This window comes from Electrophorus electricus, chromosome 12 (genome assembly GCF_013358815.1).
Source record: "Electrophorus electricus isolate fEleEle1 chromosome 12, fEleEle1.pri, whole genome shotgun sequence".
NCBI lineage: Eukaryota > Metazoa > Chordata > Actinopteri > Gymnotiformes > Gymnotidae > Electrophorus > Electrophorus electricus.
The window spans coordinates 20,846,548-20,870,100 of NC_049546.1; the positions used below are offsets into that span (position 1 = coordinate 20,846,548).

Below are 23,553 nucleotides of genomic sequence, written 5' to 3' on the forward strand. Positions count from 1 at the left end.
CTCTCAGATAGCAGCTAAAGAGGAAAGTAAACAGAGGTTGGCACGGTACGTGAGAAAGTGATCTGAGTATGGTAGGATGACCTTATAAAATAACCCTATTCCTGCACTGTCAGGCTGTGTTTGGTTTAACTCTAGATGTCCTGATCAATAAAATACAGTGTCATGTCTTACAAATTGATGAATGCACCAGTCTGATAAATTCTGAAATTCTGAGATAAATTATCATTGGCTGGATGAAGTCTTCAGGTCTTGTTTACATTATTTGACCTTTTTTGTAAAACTAGAAGGTCCCCTGTAGTCCCCTGTGTTTCATGATGCCTTACTGCCTTAATGATCCAAAAATGTCTCCTAAGATGCTTAAGAAAAGAAAAAAAGAAAAGTGCATATTTTACAGATGAATGAAATGATAATTGTAACTGGAGCAATTGAAGAACAAGTTAGTCCCTCCTAGCTTCCCTGTTCCCGAGCGTTTCCTCATCCTGTGTGATTTCCTAGTTACTGAATCCTGCTTGCCTTCTAGACTTTGTCTCCTGCCTGTCCCTCGGACAGATCCTGAACGCTACCCTGTGCATCGACTTCAGACCATCCTGACTATGCTTAACGGTGTTACTAAACCATTCTCTTTGATTCCAAAAATAAACCTCTGCAACTGGATCCACTTCAAAGTGTGTGCAATCACTACACAAGCATACGAAATAAACATGCAAATGCAATAAACACATTCAATCATAAATGAACAGCAAAACACTGTGATCAAGACAGGGTTTAAAATACATGAATTTAACAAGACTAGAAATGAGGGAATTTTTTTTTTAGGAATACCTGCTTTAGTAACAGGTAGATGGGGTGAAATGTTTTTGTGATGTCATGAAAAGGCCTTTTCCTTCTTTAATAGAATTGTAACATTTAACATTACACTGGAACATATGTCAACTTCTTCACCTGACTCCAGTACTTTCAATGGCATTATTTTGGGATTTCCTGTTCTTATAGTCCAAAAACAGCCCCAAAAAAAAAATAAATAAATAAAAAAAATAAATAAAAACAGAGAGCGAGAGAGTGGGCCTTATCTACAGGAAACACACGCTAATATAATAAGACAGATCTAGTAGGTTAATGTTGTGGGTTTCCAGAACCAAACAGCAAATAATGTAAGAAGCAGAAATGTATGTCACTCTAAAACAAAACAATACAGCTTCTTTAAGCAGACACCCTGACAATAGACAAGTACAGTATGCATTGTTTTTCTTAAAGACTCTTGGTAGGAGCACAGGGTGTTGAGAAACACATTTAATTGATCTGTGAGCTCTTTTATAGTCAAACCTTTATAGAGGGGCAAGCCTTATGAAGGAATGCCCACTCACTGTCCCTTCAGCTGTACACTGCTTCTTTAAGACCTTTAAAATAGGTTTCCAAATGACAGTCAGTCTACAATGCTGACTGTACCAATAATGATGTACAGGGTACCAAACAGAGAATTTTATATAATTGACTTAGATCTCACAAATTAATGTGTAACAGCAGAGTTCAGCACTTCAGAATACACACTGTGCTCAGTCTGGCCTCCCTTTTGCCATCGTCTCGTTTTCCCATTAACGAAATGTAAGGCAGCATAATTAATCTCTTCAGTGTCGTGGTCCTGTGGGAGCAAATATAAAAGATAAAACAGATTTAAAAGACAAATAGGATAAAACCACCAGACTGCTGTTGTAAGATAACTGATTGATTCCTACGGTTATGTAGTGAAGATAGATTGTTCCTATGAGAGAACTTTGGCTTGATGAAATCTTCACCTCCTTCCCAAAACCCAGGATTCAGTATCCCTCTGGTGCTACAACACATAATAACAGCCATAAAAATATCCATAATTTAGGGATTATCACTCCTGTCTCATCATCTGACTCTCCCCTATGTAATCATAAATCCATGTCAGAATGTATCAGTCCTCTAACAGCCTGTGTATACCCCAAGGAACTATGACCCTAACTTCCATCAGACTCTAACTTAACAGGTCAACTGTCAGAATTGTGGAGCAAAGACAGACTTGAATGCAGTATAACACACCTTAAAGAGAAACAAGGGTGATCCAAAAGTGTAGTCAAAAAACAGGCAAAAGTCAACATCCAATAAACACATGACAGGCAAACAAATCCAGAGTGGTAACAGACAATAGAGTGACTCCAGATAATAAGAATAAGGACAGCAACCAGGGAATTTATGCATGATAACAACAGTTCAGAAATATATGGCAAGCAAAACAAGCATTCACAAAGACACTCAGTACAAACAGAACTTAAATAGGTTGACACATTAGGGAAAATAAGACACAGGTGAAATCAACAAACTGGGGCGTGGGCTCTAACAGGGGGTTTGTGGGTAATGTAGTCAGCTAAGGACCTAGACTGTTCAGACTGCATGACATCAACCAACGATTTTTATCCCACATATCATGTTTCACATATTTCACACAAACACACACACACACACACACACACACATATATATATATATATATATATATATATATATATATATATATATATATATATATATATATATACATATATATATATATATATATATTTTTTTTTTTTTTTTTTTTTTTTTGCACACAGCTTCACAAAGTAATATTGTAACGTTTCTACTGGTGCCTACAATGATGTCAAATGGTTTAATCTTAATATAATACTCCATTAATCTGTGGATATCAGAATATAATCTTCAAATTGTGATTTTTGCTTCTACTATTTGATAATTGTCCATTGTTTTATTATTCTCTTCATTAATTGTTCATTTTAAATTGACATTATTCATCATAAGAGGTAAGACTGTTGCTTACCTATTATTTATTGTAAACAAATTGTTAACGATTAAGAAATGTATGATTATTTGTTCTATTATTTTTATTTTAATACATTTGTGGTGAGCCTTATTTGAATGCCTTAACCTTTCTGGGCACTTTATTCAAATTGATCTTAACAGTGTACTCTCACCAAATATTAAGGAATTACAAGCAAAATTATAAGCAAAATAATAATATTAGCTCTAAATCTATGTGCACATTTAATGCATGGACCTGTTTTCAACTTACAAACAAAGGCACAGGTTTTTTGTAGATTTTAGATAAGAATTTAGATATTATGCATTTTTCATTCAGTGATAGAAAAGAATAACTAGGCTTGCATGTTCACATGTGTTTATAATGTCTGGATTCTGTCTACAGTATGTGGGTTGCTCGGTTCCTTCTGTACAGAATTCTGTAAATACTAATAATAGCACAGAATGTTCTGTCCGTACACATGTGGTGCATGGCTGTGTTGTAAACTAAATGTAATTTACAAATAAAGGCATTGTTTTAAGAATTTTTAATTGATAAAACACTTGCTAAAATATGTAAACACTTTCTCAGACCCACTGTTGACTCATTTCCAAGAAGGATCTTGCCACAGAGCAATAGTAGAAAGTGGCAGTATCAGAGAAGCTGAGGACATCCTTGGAGAGGTTGTACACACAGCTGTGTGGAGAAGAGCTGATTTCGCACTGATGGCTGCTGTTGTGATGAGTGTAAATTATTTCAGGATGGGAGTCTCCTGCAGCAGCTCTGAACCAGAGCACTTGGCGTTATGCTGTTCTCCTCTCAGAGAGGACAGTGCACTGCAGAGACACTGACTCTCCTGGGGGAATCCTCCCCAACACTGGACTTTGGACCACCGATATGTTTAAATGAGCACAACCTAGTTGAAAGGATGTAAATAATTTTATACATATTTGGACCATTAAGGTACATCAGAGCATGCCATCAACTCTGCATGTATTTACTGAAGATGAATATTTTATACATAACAAAATGTAGATAAAAATAATAAGCAAAACAGTCTTATTGCAGAACTAATATCATCAAAATTAAAATGTCTTTTGTAAAATCACATTTTTCTAAGAATAATAGAAAATTCTCCAGTTAAAATTCCTATCTGCATGGCTTTAAACACATTGAATTAGGGGTTTGTGTTATTTTATTAGCTTTCACAGTTAAGAATGTTCAAATGGAAAATGTAACTTTTTTCCAGGTAGACATTCCATAGAAGTACATTCCTTCATCACTGATTTTCATATGAGGAATTGTAAGTGAAATGCCACTCGAGATTCTCTCCAGTTTGATCCCGGAACTGTGGAACTCAGGTGCGACTTTAGCCTCATTTGTTAATATATTTACCACCTCCTGAGGCATCGCTCCCATTCTTTGTTTGTACCAAACCATTAAACTGCTGTGGTCATTGTCTGAAAATGTGCAGCTAAGCGTAACAGCTTCTCCTGCCGTCACTGAGACAAATGATGGTTGGTAAGACCCGACAGATTGAGCCAGAGCTTCAAAATAAATGTAAGTTAGATGAGCACAATGGGAAAAATTAAAAAGTTCAAATAGCTAAATATCTAATAGCAATTACTCTAAAGAACAGCTTCTATAAAGCTTTTAAGTAAACATGCCTTCAGAACTTACATATTTTGTAGACAGGTATAATAAAAATCCAGAGTGGAGTCATTCTTAGATTGACACTTGGTCAGACTGCTTGGAAGTGGTTAGATGTTAAAAGCACTGAATAGTCTTTGCTTGTTGGACTCACGTCATTGGTCTCCACATGTCATGAGACCTCTTTCCTCCTGCATGTTTGTAACACAGCTTGGCCACCAGAAGTCAGTGGTGAAAAGTGAAAAAAGCTACTCTGGTAGAAGTCTTGTCTTGATGTCACGGAACGCTTGCCTCCCCCGAGTCACGTGGTTGGGCCTGCCATGTACAGTGGGAGGGCTGTTCTATTCATCACCACACCTGCACACACCTACACCTCGTCTGTCTAAATGTATATAAGCCCATGGCAAAGAGTGTAAAGTGTTGCTGATGTAACATGTGGATGTAACATGGTAATGTTTCATGGTAATGTTACAAGTTTTCGATATTGTTAACTGTGTTCATGTTTGTCAACCGTTCATATTAACATTTGTAATGCTTGTGTTTATCGAAAAATGATTTAATGATCAGAAAGCCAAACAATTGCCTTTTTTAGCCAGATGTGATCTTGTAATGAAATTAGACACTGGGAGAAAACTGAGAGAATTTTGCTTAAATGTAGGTGGGAACATAAACATATTTGGGTGGGGACAAACTGAGTTTTAAATTTGTAAACCAAACCAACACCTCATAAAGGAAGTGCTCAAAATAGGGATGTTGACTGAAACAGTCAGATAGACTGACATTTGTTTCAGTTGCTTGTTTGTTTTTTGTAGATCTGTAACACCTCCAACAGAACTGAGTCAAAAAATATTACCATTACAATGAATTTAGAAGACTTAAATTTCATGATTCTGTGAGTTCACTGGTTAGCAAGATGTTTTGTTGTGTTATGGATAATACTTTAATTATACTACTGTCACAGTACGTCCCCTCCTCCCAAATGTCTGCCTGTGTGTGCGTGTGTCTGTGTGTGTGCATATGTGTTTGTCTGTATGGCCACGGCCTCCTTGTGTTTCAAACCTCCTCCTCATTGTGTTTCATTAGCGTGCATGTATATAAGTCTTGTGTTTGAGTCTTTGTGGGTCGATGTTTGAACCCAATAGCCTGCGTGCTATGCTCATATAACCTCGTCCCCGCATCCTGCTCAGCCTCCTCATCACAACTACATACAGTCACAGGAGGGAATTTTAGGCAAGTTTAGAGGAAAGCCTGTGGACCTCACCTTGTCTGCGGAAGACATTTTTGCAGTCCTCTAACAACACATCATTAAATGTCTCCAGGCGTGTACTCTTGTTACGTCTGTTTCTATTAGATTATAAAAGCCTACCACTCACTTCCCCCTAACTTCTGCACAAGGTACAGCGTCTTAAACTGTACTCTTGCTGCACTCCTTCAGAGATAAGATTCATATAACACTCGCTCTCCAGTACAGAATGTCCCAGTAATGATGTACATAGTATTGAAGGTTTCCAAATTATGTTTACTTAAGGTAGAGCTAGTAGAGAGCTATCAGTTCATTGGTCAGTAACAGTGGAGTACACACAGTCTTCAGGCTGTCCTCTTTTTTCTCTGCCTCTTGTGGTTTTCCTCTCGTTGAAATGTAATGCAGCATAATTCAGATCTGAGGATTGAGGGTCCTGTGGGATGGGCATAGGAGGTTAAACAGAACCAGTGACACTGCAGTGTAACTGTGACCTTGATTCTTTCATATATAAAGACATGGCAAGTATGCACGGCTGTGTGACTCATACCTCTCTGACCTTCTTCCTTATTGTAGCACCTTACTTAATTCTCACTGTAATAAAAAAAAAGTGCAATTCAATAGCTAGATTAGGATATGTCTCTCCATTATCCCTTATAGCAATTAATAATTGATCTATTTAGTATTTATGTATAATGAATATAAGATACATATTACCACATACAAATGTAATTTAATCTAATTTAAGGTGTTGTATAAGGTTTAGCTACATGTTAATCAACACTCACCACTACAGTGTTCAGAGTTTCTCCTTTTGCGGTTTAAAACTGCTTGAGCAGAAATGACAAACACACACACACTCCCATAGCTGCTCCCAGGAAGATCACTTGAGGATCCACAGGCTTTGTTGCAAGAGATTAATTCTGGAAAAAAAAAAAAAAAAAAAAAACTATACACAAATGAACTTGGGATAAGGTCACGCTCATAAAACAACAGATGTATTGGTGATCTTAACAACATGTACTTTATCCACAAGGCTCTGCACTGTGTGATTTCATCAGATATTCTTACAATTCAGTACAAATAAAATGGATGTCAATGGATTCTGTAAAGAATTCTAAAGACACTGTGCATGTATTTATATTGACACGACATGACTCCCTCCTCCAAGACGTCTCCCTGTGTGTGTGTGTGTATGTGTGTGTGTGTGTGTGTCTGTGTGTGTGTGTTTATTTGCATGGACACACCCTTCCTGTGTATCATGCCTGTTCCTCGTTTTATGTCGTTACTGTGCAAGTATACAAAGTTTTGTTCTGTTGTTGATGTTTGTCAGTGTTTGACCTCGTTAGCCTGTGTGCTGCACTGTCTTTGTTGTGTGTGTTAAATAAATGTCATCGTGTTCTACACGGTTTGTTTGTACGTCCTGCCAAGCCTCACGAGTTACATATATGAAGTTTATTTTTTAAAGTGCATATTAATTATAATTTATATGCTTATTTAATTATAATCATTTAAATATTAATATCAACTAATCAATAATATTTAATATTAATTATTATATTAATATTATAATTACTATTTTAACAAATATCATATCAGCTTCATTGCCCAAAACAAAAGCAATTAAAGTGTATTAGTGATAAAACAGAATTAGTGATTAGTATTAGTGAAACAACAGAATAACTGGTTTTGCCTGTTCATACGTGTCTATCATGTCTGGCTTGTATTTGTAATGTCTGGCTTCTTCTGTACCTGTTATTACATCAATGTTTAATTTACTGAGGCACTGTTCTAAAATCTCTGAATAATTCCAGCAACTTGTCTTACTGCCAAATCCTGATACTACAGCAACACGTCTGATGATATTTGTGGAAAATCCTTGAAGATCACATTCACATATGAGTAATAAATGTGACTTACTAACATATTTAAACACTTACTCAGACTCACTGTCGACCCATTTCCAAGAAGGACCTTGCCACAGGTGGCTACATCGCAGTAGTAAGTGCCAGTATCAGAGAGGTTGAGGAAACTCTTGGAGAGGTTGTACACACAGCTGTGTGGAGAAGAGCTGATTTCACACTGATGGCTGCTGTTGTGATGATTGTAAATTATTTCAGGATAACAGTCTCCTGCAGCAGCTCTGAACCAGAGCACTTGGAGTTCTGCTGTTCTCCTCTCAGAGAGGACGATGCATTGGAGAGACACTAACTCTCCTGGGGGAACCCTCCCCAACACTGGACTTTGGACCACTGATATGTTTAAATGAGCACAACCTAGTTGAAAGAATGTAAATAATTTTATACATATTTGGTCCATTAAGGTACATCAGAGCATGCCATCAACTCTGCATGTATTTACTGAAGATGAATATTTTATACATAACAAAATGTAGATAAAAATAATTAGCAAAACAGTCTTATTGCAGAACTAATATCATCAAAATTAAAATGTATTTTGTAAAATCACAAAAGGGATTTAAAAACAGCAAGAGTCATATGACTTTAGATGAAAAAATTAGATGACTACCTGTCACAGCTAAAAAGGTTCCAGTGGAAAACTCAGTGGTTTTCATCAGAACTACACCACAGAAGTAAAGTCCTCCGTCGTCTTCAGTAGCATGTAGAATAGAAAAGGAAATGTTGGTCTTAGTCCTCTCTAGCTTCAAGTGTGACTTATTGTACTCAGATGAAATGATGGCTTCCATGAGTGGACGCTGTACCGCAATGTTGATAATCTGCACCCCAGTCTGTTTGTACCAGACCGTGGATTCTGCACTGTGCTTCTTTGCAAATGTGCAATGAAATGTAACAGTTTCACCCAATTTTGCTGAGATAAATTATGGCTTCTGGTAAAGATCCACAGCTTGAGCAAAGTCTAGAAAAAGAGTTGAAGTTAGACCGAACTAAACATCAAAAAAGCTTTTGTGAATTTTGTTAAACGTGAAAATCTAGAATCAACCTACAATGAAAAGGTCTGTCATCTGAACATCTCATACATTAAAAGGGCAGGAAAAAATACTTTAGAAGGGCAGTAAAACTTACTTAAAAAGTGCCACAAAATAAGAATCCAGACTTGAGCCATTTAGATTTTTTACTTGGTGCTTTTGCTTTGCGTTAAGTAAATCTCCAAATATTTTAAGCCTGCTGCCCTCAGAACACACGTCCCATTGGCTGTCACAGGTCACATGCCATTGTGACATTTCCATGCTCTTTGGGCACCAGAGACCAGTGGTGAAAAGAGCTTAGATAGAGATATGCAGAATACGAGTTCTCTCACTTGAGGTTTTTTGTAAAAATGTACTCATCAGAATCCATTTGAGGAAGAATTTTAAAAAGCAAGAATAAAAAGTTTAAATTAAAAATGTTGAATTTTGTTTTTAAATTATAATGAGGGCTAGAGTCCAATGTTCCATTGAATATGTATCTCAATATATTGTTCTAGGGCAATTGCCCAATCCTGACAAACATATAATTAACACAGTAACAATTTCACCACCACAATTTCAACAGTTTAGGCTGTCATGCCCTAACTTACATATTTTGTTGGTTACCAGATGACTGTCTTTGGAGTAAATGTTTTATCCTGATAGGTATTTCCCATCTAGATAAAGTCTAGAGGTTTGTTGAATACATAAACATTTCTCTGTTTGTCTTTTCTAGCTAAGCTACATGTGTGACACATTTAATGATCACATTTACTAGAGAGGCTGTGGAAACTGAATTAATTTGCATTAAGTAAATCTCCAAATATATGAAACCTGCTGCCCTCAGAAAACACGTCCCATTGGCTGTCACAGGTCACATGCCATTGTGACATTTCCATGTTCTTTGGAGTAAATGTTTTATCCTGATAGGTATTTCCCATCTAGACAGTACATGTGACCCTAAAACAAGTCTTCACTGTATATTTCATAGATACAGTCTAGAGGTTTGTTGAATACATAAACATTTCTCTGTTCGTCTTTTCTAGCTAAGCTACATGTGTGACACATTTAATGATCACATTTACTGGAGAGGCTGTGGAAACTGAACAAGAAGTAATGGCCAAAAGTGGTAGTAATGCTGCTATAATATTAATGAGCTGAACTGGAATGCATATAACACAGTAACTGAAGGCTTTTCTCAGCAAAAATGATGTTTTGATCGACTTCCATGCTACATAGTGTTGTTACTATGCGTAAACATTTGTTATATGCAGAAGTAGTCAGACGTTAGTTTCATTTACCCAGTTACATGTATATTAAAGATTAACCCTCTGAGGCCAAACAGGCAGCTAATGATGGGAAAAGCATGTTGTAATATTATAGGAATTAGAATGCAATTCTGTTTATAGAAAATTATATATTAATTACAACAAAGACATCTTGAATCTCATGAGCTTTCAATTGTAGCTCATTTCATAAGGTCAGTGTTCCACAGAGCCAGAGGAGGGGTTCTGAAACCATTTCAGGTAAAAGCTTTAGCTGAATGCATTACATCAGCATTTCTGATGTAGCCTTCTCTTCTTAAAGCATAGAATGGTATGGATAAACAGTCACACATACTCCAAAAGCTGTTACCAGGCAGATTATAAGGGGATCAATAGCTCTTGCTGTGTCACAGGAATAAATAAGAACTGCATTTGCATTGAAAAAATTCTAAGCACTATAATATCATAAAAAAATATCTAAACCTTTTTCAACTAAACCATCCAATTATCCACATAACCATACATATATAATTAACTAGGAACTGAATAGTGAAATAGGAATAGGATACAATAATTTAAATGTCAAACATTTAGTTTATTTTGGGTATGATGTAAACAAATGAATAATAGAATAAATTTTTGTTAAGTTTATTAAATAAGGAAAGGCATAAATTACATAAATATAATGAAATGAAAAGACACACTAGTTGAAAATATATAATGGATTCAAACCCATACTCGAATATGGTTTTCCTTTGCTAAAAACAAAAGTGTTCACAAAATGTGTTCACATGTGATTTACATTTCTGGTCTCCTTTGCATACCTACATATGATTTAATGTTGTTAAGCCAACACAACAAAGACAAAATTATTATAAAAATGGATAGGGAAGCACATTTGGTTTGTATTTTGTATATTGTATATTGTATATTTGTATATTTTGTATAATTTGTGTATTTTGTATATTTGTATTTTGTATATTTTGTATATTGTATATTTTGTATTTTGTATATTGTATTTTGTATATTTCACTGCAAGTTATATTGTGTATGACTATGTATTTGACGAATAAACCGAACTTGAACTTGAACTAAAGATCAGTAATAAGTGATATGAAACAATAATATGGTTGATGACTTCAAAACAGTAATAGAGCATTAGGTCCTTTCACGTTTATCCCAAGCGACTTACAATTATGACTGAGTACAATTTGAGCAATTGAAGGTTAAGGGCATTGCTCAGGGGCCAAACAGTGGTGGGGCTTGAATCCACAACCTTCCAAAGACAAGCCAAGTACCTTAACCATTTAGCTAGCACTGCCACATGCAGCAAACAGCCCTGTAGTACATGTAGTTTAATACTTGATTTGTACTACAATGATACAGAAGAATAACTGGTCTTTCCTGTTCACATGAGTCTATAATATCTATAATATCTTGACTGGGTTTGTAATGTCTGGCTTCTTCTGTATGTGTTACGGCCATTAATGTTCCATTTACTGCTCTGTTCTAAACTCTCTTACTTGTCTAACTGCCAAATCCTGATACTACAGCAACACATCTGATGATATTTGTAGAAAATAATTTAAGATCATATGTTTCTTTTTCTTCTTTCTCTTTTCTTATATCGCCATCTATCCTTACTCATAGGTGGATTAAAGCATCACTCATGATGACATCACATGACATGACATGACCCAAATCATCTGGCCAATGGGCACACAGAGTCATGACATGACCCAGATCACCTGGCCAATGGGCACACAGAGTTACCACCAAAAAGGAAGAGCTCCACCTTTAATGGCAGTCTGGAGGGCTCCCTCAGGGACCTTGAGTGCCCTTCCTTAGACCCTCAGCCCTTCACCTCTGCTTGTCCACTTGTCAGTATTATTTCCGCATTTTCTTTAGCTTTGTTTAATCATGTCAGCTTTGTTACATCTGTCATTTGGTTAGCCTTGTTACCTTTGCTAGCATTGTTACCATCTAAGCATACACTCTGCTTTGTAGTTTTGACTGTATCTCACCTTGCACTGTACTTCTATGGTCTGTTGCCCAGCAAGGTGTCACCTCCCCCTGTATCTCCTAGGAGGGAGGTCTGGGTAGAATGTGCACATTGTTTATCTAGATTGTTTGTTTTTTGGTTCATAAGCTTCCTCCTAGGTCCACAACACCCACCACCCACCCACCAAATAGAATAACAACCAGACAATTCAAAAGATCTATGAAATTAAAAAAATAAAAAAATAAATAAGTAAATAAATAAATACATAAATAAATAATAATAATAATAATAATAATAATAATAATATTAATAATAATTTTTGTGACATGAGCAGTTCCTCCACATTTGAAAACAAGATAAGCTTTATTAATACAGTGTGGCCTCAGGGTGAGATTATCATAAATATCTACAAAATGTACAAGCAGAAAAGGAATTAACAGAGCACAATTAGATTTCTGGATCTTGAGAATGCTTTAGAGTATATTACATGAGAGGTTCAATGTGAAACCACGCATAACAAATCTTGACTCTCTACAGTACATCTATATTTCTTAGGACCAGTCATTCGCCCCTTATATCTGTTCATTCATTTTTCAGTAAAGTGTGCAGAAGGATCAGAAGCACAAATAAGAGCACATCGTTAGCTTAGACAGTCTCACTGAAAGCTCGGGCATGTGTACGCAGTCATGTGACCACTTCACCATCATCTCACCACCATAAAATAAAGCTTCATATTTAAGGATCCAGTACCGACTCTCAGTCTGTTTGTGCTGAACGCTGTGATTGCAGAAGCCTGTATTGATAAAGGAAAGGAATGCATATGCATGTTGATGATGTCTGCATGCTGAATAACCAAATTATCAAATTATAGACGTGGATGGGGACATTACATGAGACTTAAACATTTCTAGTCAATATTTTCCCAAATAGAAATTAAAACATTTTACACACTGTGAAGCAGAACTGGTGCTGTGTAAAGGCAGTACTTGCTAAATTTGTAAATTATGCTCATCAGCAGGGCAAAGAGATTTAATCAAACAAGCTTTGGTCAGTAACAGTGGGACATCTGATATCAGAGTACATGCAGTCTTGAGGCCATTCCTTCGCCCTGTGATTTCTTCAGGTTTTCCTCTCATTAAAATACAGGGCAGCATAACTCAGCTCCACACTATCATGGTCCTATTACAATGAACACAAACAGACTTATGTTGTGCCTTCATCGGGACATTTCACCAATCTGTGCCTTTGCTGTTACCTGTCACAGGGTCTGGAGGGCATATCTACAAGTCATTTTAAAGGTCTGTTCATATACAAGCAGGCTTATCCATCCATGTGCACTCCAGCCATATGATCTGGGTGAAAGAGCTAGATGAAATAGCTGGGTGTTGTCCTTTATTAATATCTTTAATCAGTTCAGTAAGCAGAATGGTGCATCACAAAAATGGCACATATGTCTGTTGTATTATTTCTTGCATGCTCTGAGAATGCTACAGAGTGTGAGGGTTGTAAGGTTTTCGCTTCACCGAACACCCTTATATATATTCCCTCATTACAAAGGGGACTACAATTAAATTCAGCTGTACTATAAAGAATGTTTGTTTACAATGAAACCTTCTCCTGCCATACACATTTCGTAACTGTAATTATTAAAGCATGGTTCCTTTACTCACTGTAATTGTTGCTGGCAGTTTGAGCATGCATTGTGTTTGTCTGGGATTAGAAATTATTTTATACAGTTATAATTAGATAATTGTGCAGGTCCATAAGGGCCACAACACCAGCCCTTTGTTCAGGCTGTGCAACATGCATTCAACCCAAAGGCGTCTTCACTCAAGATTTGGTCCAACTTATTAAGCCAACATGCTGCCTGGGTTTTACTACAGCGTTCAGTGTCTGAGCAGGCGGTCAACACCAAGCAGACAGACACTTCATCAGCAAGCCTATCAGGCAGACACTTCCTCACCAAGCCCAGCAGGCAGACACATCCTCACCAAGCCCAGCAGGCAGACACTTCCTCAGCAAGCCTAGCAGACAGACACTTCCTCAGCAAGCCCAGCAGGCAGTCACTTCATCAGCAAGCCTAGCAGGCAGTCACTTCATCAGCAAGCCCAGCAGACAGACACTTCCTCAGCAAGCCTAGCAGGCAGACACTTCATCAGCAAGCCTAGCAGGCAGACACTTCCTCAGCAAGCCCAGCAGGCAGACACATCCTCACCAAGCCCAGCAGGCAGACACATCCTCACCAAGCCCAGCAGGCAGACACTTCCTCACCAAGCCCAGCAGGCAGACACTTCATCAGCAAGCCTAGCAGGCAGACTCATCCTCACCAAGCCCAGCAGGCAGACACTTCCTCAGCAAGCCCAGCAGACAGACACTTTCTCGGCAAGCCTAGCAGGCAGACACTTCATCAGAAAGCCTAGCAGGCAGACACTTCCTCAGCAAGCCCAGCAAGGTCCTCACGCTGCATTCTTGATAGGTTAGTTATTCTGTGACATTCAAAATGTTGAGAGGAGAGCAAGATGCAGTTGCAAGAGGAGGTATTATTTATTAAAGGAATGAACTCAGAAACAAACCCAAAAACACAAAAACCAAGAATGGAGAAAACAAAACACTACTTTTATTTACACAAATTATTTATTTATAGACCAATGAGAATACCTTAAAGTTATTATTGTGTTGTATACTAGTAGTCAGAGTAAGGATCTAAGAACCAGGGTGATGTGTTCTCTTATTTTGCTCCCTATGGGAACTCTGGCAGTGGCATTTTGAATCAAATTAAGATGTTTGGTCTTTTTTGGTAGCCATATTAGAAGGCCTTTACAATAATCAACCCTGCTAGAGATAAAAGGATGGATCAGTTTCTCTCGATTTGGCTTTATCAGGAAATTTCTGATATTGATGTTCTTAAGGTGTTAAAATACTGATTTAGTAACTGATTTTTCTGTGACTTCTAAAACTGAGATTAGAGTATATAAGATTGTGAGCTAGCTCTGTAGAGTTTAGCGGTTTTGAGTCTAACCTTTATTTAGCTGCAGAATGTTTTAGCGCATCCAGTTAGTGATGTGTGCAAGATACTTACAAAGACAGTCAAGGGAACCATAGCTGTTTGGGGAGTTGGCTAAGTAAATCTGAGTGTTGTCTGCATAGCTGTGGCAAGATAGCCCAAAAACTTGTAAGATTTAGCCAAGAAGAAGTATGTATAATTAAAAAAGAGTGGCCCAAGACTCGAACCCTGGGTGACACCATAAGTCATGACATTATTTCAAAAACATTATTTCTTAATCAACAAAGTAATTTATCTGTTTCAGCATGAACTGTTTCTCAGAGTCCAACCCACTACTCAGGTGTATCAATAAGAATGTTATGGTCTAGGGTAACAAAACCTGCACTGAGAATGAGCAGTACATTTTTCAGGTGGTTTGCTATTGAATGGCATCATATCAAGCCACATCAGGCTGACACTGAACTCAGCCACTCTGGCTTCTAAGATCCTGCAGAAACGTCTTCACACACACACACACACACACACACACACACACACACACACACACACACACACACAGAGGAAACCAGATAAGTTTTTAACACTGAAAAAAGAACAAACCTGACCTTCGACTTAGTGATGTAATCTAAGTAACAATCAGATGCGAGTACACGCTGGTTTCCAACTGACATCAACCTCTTTTCTTTATTTTGGTTTTGCTATAATAGAAGTGCATTACTGCGTAATTCAGCTCCTCTTCTCATAAGACTTCTTGCTTATTAGAACTTTGAAGCTCATATGTGATCAAATTATATATTTTTTTGTCATTAATATGTTTGCATTTGTACATTGTTCAGTTATTTCTCAAACGTTTCAAAACACCCAAAACAACTCTGGGTGATAGAAAGTCTGGAAAGACACCAGTTCCATTTTTAGAATCTTCTAAAATGAAAACTGCATTTGTCATTTTTAAGATTCTCCCTTAGAAAGGTTTCCAAATGACAGTGAGACTGCAATGCTGAATTTTTTTATTGACAATAATAAAAATGACTGAAAATAGAATTTTCCTTAACTATGCTTAATTAATTACCAAATTAATACCAATAACTGACTTAGATGTCACAAATTAATCTGTAGCAGCAGAGTACAACACTTCAGAGTACACACTGCGTTCAGTCTGTCCTCTCTTCTCCCGCCTTCGTCTGGTTTTCCCATCAATGAAATGTAAGGCAGAATAATTCAACTCCACAGCATCATGGTCCTGTGGAGGTAAAATTAAAAGATAACACAGGACTGCTGTTGCATTACAACTGTGATTATGATTCCTACTCTTAGGTGATGTTATGTCATGCACAGCTGTATATACATGCAGCTGTTGCAGAGAGTTCAGTTTACCTGACTGGTGGTCTTCATTTTCATAACACCATGTTGAAGTCTCACTGTAGTGGGAGAAAGAGCAATTTTACAACTTTATCAATTTTATGACGCAAGTCTTATCTTTCCAGTCTGTTTGAGTAACTACACTGGTTAACTTAAGAGATACATTTCAGAAGTAAATATTTCTGCTTTTAAGTGTTGTTTAAGGTTTAGCTACACAATGTTAATAAACACTCACCACTACATTGTTCACATTTTATCCTTTTACAGATTAAAATTGCTTGAGCAGAAATGACAAGCACACACACTCCCAGAGCTGCTCCCAGGAAGATCACTACAGGATCCAGAGGACTGGCTTTGGTATAAAAATGAACAAAACTGTAAGCAGATGCACACGTATAAGATCACAAATATTCATGCAGGAAGATTTTTGTGCTGCTGACCTCACCATCACAATCATCAAGTGTCACCAATAATTAGTATAATAAAATCAGTAGTCTAGATTTTAATGCGTCAGCTACCAAACAGTATAATGATACATACAAAATACTGTTTAGCACTATTTAGGCTGGTGGTCAAAATATCTCTCATTAATAGATTCATTAAAACATTAATATAACTTACACATATATACTGTCGTTCCATTTCCAAGAAGGATCTTGCCACAGGTGGCCACAGCGCAGTAGTAAGTGCCAGTATCAGAGAGGCTGAGGACACTCTTGGAGAAGTTGTACACACAGCTGTGTGCAGAAGAGCTGATCTCACACTGATGGCTGTTGTTGTGATGAGTGTAAATGATTTCAGGATGGGAGTCTCCTGCAGCAGCTCTGAACCAGAGCACTCGGAGTTCTGCTGTTCTCCTCTCAGAGAGGACGGTGCACTGCAAAGACACTGACTCTCCTGGGGAAACCACACCCAGCACTGGACTTTGGACCACTGATACTTGATATTTATCATTTTTATTTAAATACCCTGTTAAGATTAAAATATATAGACATTAAGACACAGCTATATACTCTATACTATATACACATTTAGATTTTTCTACCTTTGTAAACATCATAAGTAAACTGTCTATGTCTTACATGCAACAAACCCTAAAATATTTCAACATTCTTTAACATATTTCATATAAGAAAATATACACTTGGGTCATAACATAATAATGCACAAAATGTGCAAGTTATTTGAAAATTATTTTGGTGTTAAAATGAATTAGGCCATTAAGAAAAAAAAAGAGTTATAGTGGCCAAAAGGTATAACTTCTTACCTTTCACTGATAACAATGCTCCCTTTCCAAACACAATCTCATACTTATTTGTGCCACAGTAATACATGGCCTCTTCTGATGGTTCAATGCTAGCAATGTTCAAATGACAGAACCCTTTTCCCTTCACAATAGTGAACTTTGGAGGTTTAAATTCACTGTAGTAAGAGGAAGTCTCTACTGATTTCTGAGTCATGGCCATTATACGAGGCTCCTGTCCTGTTTTTTGCTGGTACCAAACGATGGGATCGGTGTTGTCCTCTTCCAGCAGAAAGCACTGGAGAGTCACATTCTCTCCAAATGCAGCGGTGGTCACAGAGTTCAGCTGATTGACACCTTTTGCCCAAAGAATGAAACCTTGGTTCATGCCAAAGGTTACTCTATAAACCATGTGCAAAGGTACTTATTTGTGCAGATGAAAAAGACATGTATCTTAGGAATGCATGTGCCTTCGGCTGAATAGGGCCTAAAACATTACTGAACGTGTAAATATTGTTGAGAGAAAAACTTTGAAAAATCTAGCATGATTACTGCAAAAGCAGATGGTACTCACCTATATCACTAGAAAGAACCGCAGTGAGACACATCAGGACCATTCTCCAGATGCCCAGGTCCTGTTGCATGGTGTGTTTGCTTGATAAACTGCCGAAAGGTCAAACAGCTTCATAAGTTGACGTAACTTATTTACATCACATACTTCCTGTGTTTTTCCTCCAATAAGAAACTGCAACAAAAATGCTGTACAGTCCCCTTAAAAACATTGTCTTTTTTTGTGTCATATGTTGTTTTAGTTCTTCAAGTTAAGTTGTTTATTATTTGACACATTTGTGGGATAAGAGCTCTTGGATAGTTTTGTATAATAATATTTATTAGTATTTCGGACAAATTTATTATACAGTGGCAAACTGTCATTATTCCACTGAAAACAGAGCCTTTCTCAATACTTCCAGTAAAAAAAAAAAAAAAAAAAAAAAAGAAAGAAAAAGATTCAGCTCATTTTTTCGACATCATAAAAATGGCTTTAACCTATCATGGTCCAATATGCTAATTAGGATGCAATGTAATGGGTAAAATATGCATAACATATTAATCACATGTCCCAGATCTTTAGGGATTACATAAAGTCCTATCCCCTAACTCTCCCCATTTATCTTCGCTACCCATGAATGAAACTCACTTTGAAGCCCATCACATCACAAGCTTTCATCAATTAGACATTAGAAAGTATGAAACATTAACTGCTACCATAGTGACCTTCCTGGTGACCAACTGGTACTATATAGCACTACTGATACTATATAGCACTACTGATACTATATAGCACTACTGATACTGCATGTTCAGTGTCACCAGTTCCACATAGTTTTACATGTAAGTTTTACTGTAATCATGCAGCCAAACAAACACAGCCAAACTAACACAGCTTAAAATCAAATCAGATCTGACTTGGTCTCTCTGGTGACTAAGGCCAGAGCAAACACCACTGATACTGTTAATGCATGCTCAGTGTCTCTGGCTCCATCACTCCACTACTCACACTCAAACTCTTTTACCCTGTACATGCATTAAAACACACCAACAGTACCATACATGCATTAAGGAACACCACTTTTCACCTCCTACAACTAACACCACCTTTATAGTCCCTCTCTACACAGCTATAACCTACTGTACTCATTTATATTTCACCCCCAACTTCAACCACAGCAACCAGCTAGCACTTTTATCTACATATCTACCATCTATTTTCATCTGAAAACTCCAACAGTACAGTTTTATCCAGTAGCCTCTTAAGCTAAACTCCAGCAGGGAAGTACTTGACTACAGACCTACTTGTCTTTATCGTTACTGGCATACTATGTGATCGCCAATCGTCATCAAATGCATATTTCATTAAATTCATATTTTGTGCTCAAATGTAATCATTAGTTCAATAAAATAAACTTCGCTCACCCTCTGAATACAACACCATGTCCTGCCTCGGAGCAGTAAATTGTTTATCTACAGCCAGTTTCCAGTCTCATACTTTATCCCAATACTGGCACTGCTAACTTGTAGCTACACACTAATCCTCTTTCTTTCTCTCACAAACCTGATAGAGCTTCTTCACACTTTTACTCCTGCATTTGAATAAGCAATTAAGTAACTGAATTTACTCAGTTGTTTTCTCTCTGTATTAGGTCTTTCTATTTCTGTCTGTTGTTAATACTTAACAGAGACTCAGTTCCTTTGCGTTATCTGCAGAATACCAAATCGTACCATACCATAGTCATAAATAACCATACCTTATTTATTCAACTTATTTTTAGCCTCATTTTCAGTCCATTCAAACAGTATTAGAATCAGAATCAGAGTTATTATGTTTTTCTTAATACTTTAATATTATTGAGTTTTCCAAACTATACCCATGCTCGAACAATTATGAGGTTCATTTAATGTGAGTAGCTGTCAGATTGTCAGGGGTATTAAGATGTGACAATGAGTGTGGTCAGGATCTCTGTTTGCTAGCAGTAACATTAACTAGCCGTCAAACCAGATGACAAATATCATGTATAATGTTTAAATGTAAAGCCGAGTCTTATTGACAATGTTTTGTCATATTTTTGACGTGAGTCGCTCCTATTATTCTAATCACAGAGAATGACGATGTAAATCAAAACTAAAAAATAAATTAAAAGACTGAAAGACAGAAAAACTCTACCTGTCTACTTCAGAGTTAATGTCAGATGTAATTTTCAAATTTGTTTGTTTGTCTCTTTTCTTAAAACTTGTAATTAATTTTCATTATATTTAATTTGATTATTATACCTTAGTTTTAGTCATGTTTCAGTGACTGGAGATTAATTTTAATTTTATTGTAATTGTATTATCTTTCATTTGCATTCAACTAGTCACAGGGCAGAGACACCACACACATGAGCACCAATCTCAGATCTCGATCATCCCACACCTACCAGTCCTTCCAATCACATCCTGGTTTACTTTCATCAGAATACTGATTATCACTTACACACACCTGTTTCCAAACCTCTCCCTCATACTTAAAGTCCTCCTCCACATGACGCTTCACATTACCTGCTCATCCAGCCAAAGGCCTGAAGCAGGTCTGTGTGTTCTTGTTATTTTTGCTTGCTTTGTCTTGCTCTGAATTAAGCCAGCTCATTTGAATTTTGCTCATGCATTGTTTCTATTTGCACAATGTCACAATTTTCATATTTAGTCATGTAGTCAGTTATTTTACCTCACTTTTCACAGAAGAAAGTTAAATAGAGGTTTTGTTAGAGTTTCTGTTTTCAAAAATGAGTTCATTATTGCATTTTATGTTATCATTTAATAATCAACATATAAGAAATACTGATGATCAAAGACTTACCATCAAAATATTTGCTGAATAATTTTACGACTGCCCTATCTGTGATGAATGTGAGCTAATTATGGCCTACTATCAGTAAAACACATTGCTAGCCATTTGCTGGCATTAATTAAATATTGCGTATTCTAGTACAATAACAAAATGTGTGCAAAAGCAGGTGGTACAGAGAAGTGGACAACATCAACAGCTATCTATCTAAACATGCTAACTATCTAATCATCCTAACTATCTAACATTCTCATAAATCCATAATTACACAGTTTTGGTGAACAGACAACTCCTCCTTGGAATTCAAGTCAGTCTAAGTTTCAAACATCTTTGTATGGTACATATTTGTATTATTTTCCAAGTGTTGCCTCAATTTTTCAGCAGTGTAGTACACTAGAACTAATAGCATGAAGAGGGTTTTGGCGTTTTTGTGCAGTCGCGGAGACCTCTGAAGTTAGCACCAAATTAGCGACGTCACAGTCTTACCTTGTCCAAATTATGCTGATGAGGTCATACAGAGTTAACCTAATCAGTGGTAGATTTGTTTAGAATTTATTGTTTGTGGAGTTTTTATGTGGTAGGTGTTCAGAAGGCAAAAGGAATACAACCACCACATATTCCAGTAGGTCTGAGCTCACTTTTTCGGTTCATCAGCATTTTATTACATCATTATTATAACTGTGCACTATTAGTCGACATGCGGCTTGTTCTGGGTTGATGCTGGAATTACACACTGAGCTGCTCTCATGATTCCTTCATCCATGTGAGAGCTGAGATGTGACCTGAATGGGAGGCAGGGTGGTGTTTTACCAGATCAGTTGTTGAGACTGGGAGAGTCACTGCTAAACTGAGACTGATGGCTAAGAGACTCTTTGTATCATTTTCTTCTCTTTTTCACTCCTCCACTGCCCCCTCCTCCCTCTCTCTCTCTCTCTCTCTCTCTCTCTCTCTCATTAGGGGGAACAATAAAATTATAAAAAATTATACTTGTGCATGAATGTTCCTTACATTTGATCTAAATGCAATTAGTCAATGGAAATATATAAATGTTAAATATATAAAAAGTAATATCTGTATAAAGAGCATAAACTGTATAATCTCTGCATGTATTATATTTATGAATATATTGAATGTTTTGTAATATCACAGTCCAAATAGTGTTTGGTAATGTATGTCTTTTCAGTACATAGTGTTGGTGGGTGTGTCCATGTGTGTGTGTTTGTACATTATTTCTAAATATCAATCATTGACAACATCTGGTTTTCAAAATGTTGAAAGGCTTTTAAAAGTTTTAAAGTTTTACTACCGCTTCATCTTTAACTAAAGTACACTGCAGGTTCTTCATAGAATATTCTGCATTTCTACATACTTATATACACATATGCATGCATTATACATATATATATATATATATATATATATATATATATATATATATATATATATATATATATATATATATATATATATATATATATATATATATATGTTTGTGTGTGTAATGGGATTGGCTGTGGGCTTGCGTGTGTGTGTGTATATGAAACCCAGGCTTTGATGTGCTAGTGGTCACCCCAGGTTTGTGTGCTGACATGTTAAGGCTGTAGTTGGTGGTTTCACAGCTCTGTGCTGGTGTCTATTCTTTGCTCCCTCACACACCCTCTATACCAAACAGTTTCTCTGCTTCAACTCAGTAGGCCACTTTGAACACCCCACGCGACTTTCTCAGAACAACAACCCATGTTTCCCCCATCAAAGTTTCCACAGGATGCACAGAGCTATTCTTAAAATGGTCATTTGTTTCAGAAACATTTCAGATGCTAAGCAGATCTACAATAAACAAAGTGAAAGTTTTTTTGGTTTGACCTTCACAGTAACTTGGATGTTTGGGTATTTTGATCGGTTAGATTTCTGATAATTCATCAGATATCTTTTACTTCCATTTAAGTTTTTGCAATCTTATTTTTATATATTCATTCTTATGCATTTAACCCTTAGGTGAAAGAGAACATCTAGCATGCGGAAACCCAATTGGGTTAAACATTTAACGTATTTGCTAGAATATAATTAAGTATCAAAAGTAAAAGTTTAATTCCTCATGTTTGAATGGGAGCTTATTTCAGGGACACATGATTCAATGTGGGCAATTTATTTCAATCCAACCTATTTCAAATTTTAAATTACTATACGTAGATTTACATATGGGAGAATGAAATTGATTAAATAGAATTAAATAGATCTCTTTTAAGTATAACAGGCTAACAGAAGAAGCACATGAACACGTAAAAATATTACAGCAGGGCATTGGTAGATAACTTGTTCTCTTCACCACCATTTTTTCGTGTGTGTGTGTGTGTGTGTGTGTGTGTGTGTGTGTGTGTGTGTATGTCTGCGCATGTATGTTTGTTAAGGTACATTATTGAATATCCCACTGCCGATGGGTAACGGTTAATTATACACACAGTTTGGAACTAGAATTGTGCAATATAATTGACTACTGAAACATGACCTTTTGTGACGGAACGAGGCTGAAGCAGGATGTGGGGACGAGGCACGTTGAGACAAATGCTTTATTAACACAGAACACCTACACTTAGCACACATGCTAAAGTAAATCAAACACCGACAAACATACGACGATACACGATATATATATAAGGATCAGGT

The 23,553-nt window shown here is 36.7% G+C and overlaps 1 protein-coding gene and 1 long non-coding RNA gene across 3 annotated transcripts; both read right to left on the reverse strand.

Moving 5' to 3' along the window:
* Window positions 1-6,035: 6,035 nt before the first annotated feature.
* Window positions 6,036-6,603, reverse strand: LOC118242306. The gene is made up of 3 exons (XR_004776751.1): window positions 6,497-6,603; window positions 6,259-6,302; window positions 6,036-6,144 (listed from the first exon to the last, which is right to left on the reverse strand). It is a non-coding gene; the product is annotated as an uncharacterized LOC118242306 (long non-coding RNA).
* Window positions 6,604-15,631: 9,028 nt separating this feature from the next.
* LOC118242303 lies at window positions 15,632-18,144 on the reverse strand. 2 transcript variants are annotated; one of them, XM_035532415.1, is made up of 6 exons: window positions 18,082-18,144; window positions 17,532-17,864; window positions 16,886-17,233; window positions 16,500-16,616; window positions 16,280-16,323; window positions 15,632-16,145 (listed from the first exon to the last, which is right to left on the reverse strand). In XM_035532415.1, exons 1-6 carry the CDS (start codon window positions 18,122-18,124, stop codon window positions 16,011-16,013), a joined length of 1,020 nt encoding a protein of 339 aa, XP_035388308.1. In that variant the 5' UTR covers window positions 18,125-18,144; the 3' UTR covers window positions 15,632-16,010. The 2 variants fall into 2 exon arrangements, with proteins under 2 accessions (XP_035388308.1, XP_035388307.1); XM_035532414.1 differs by lacking the exon at window positions 18,082-18,144 and having other exon boundaries at window positions 15,633-16,145; window positions 17,532-17,935.
* Between the last annotated feature and the right edge of the window lie 5,409 nt (window positions 18,145-23,553).

What these genes read in the sequence shown, in the direction of transcription:
- LOC118242303 (XM_035532414.1), bottom strand. Translation starts at nt 17,919, where the DNA reads ATGGTTTATAGAGTAACCTTTGGCATGAACCAAGGTTTCATTCTTTGG. An exon ending in AGCATTGTTATCAGTGAAAG is followed by an intron (nt 17,234 to 17,531) that starts GTAAGAAGTTAT and finishes TAATCTTAACAG; the next exon opens with GGTATTTAAATAAAAATGAT. An exon ending in TGGAACGACAGTATATATGT is followed by an intron (nt 16,617 to 16,885) that starts GTAAGTTATATT and finishes TTTATACCAAAG; the next exon opens with CCAGTCCTCTGGATCCTGTA.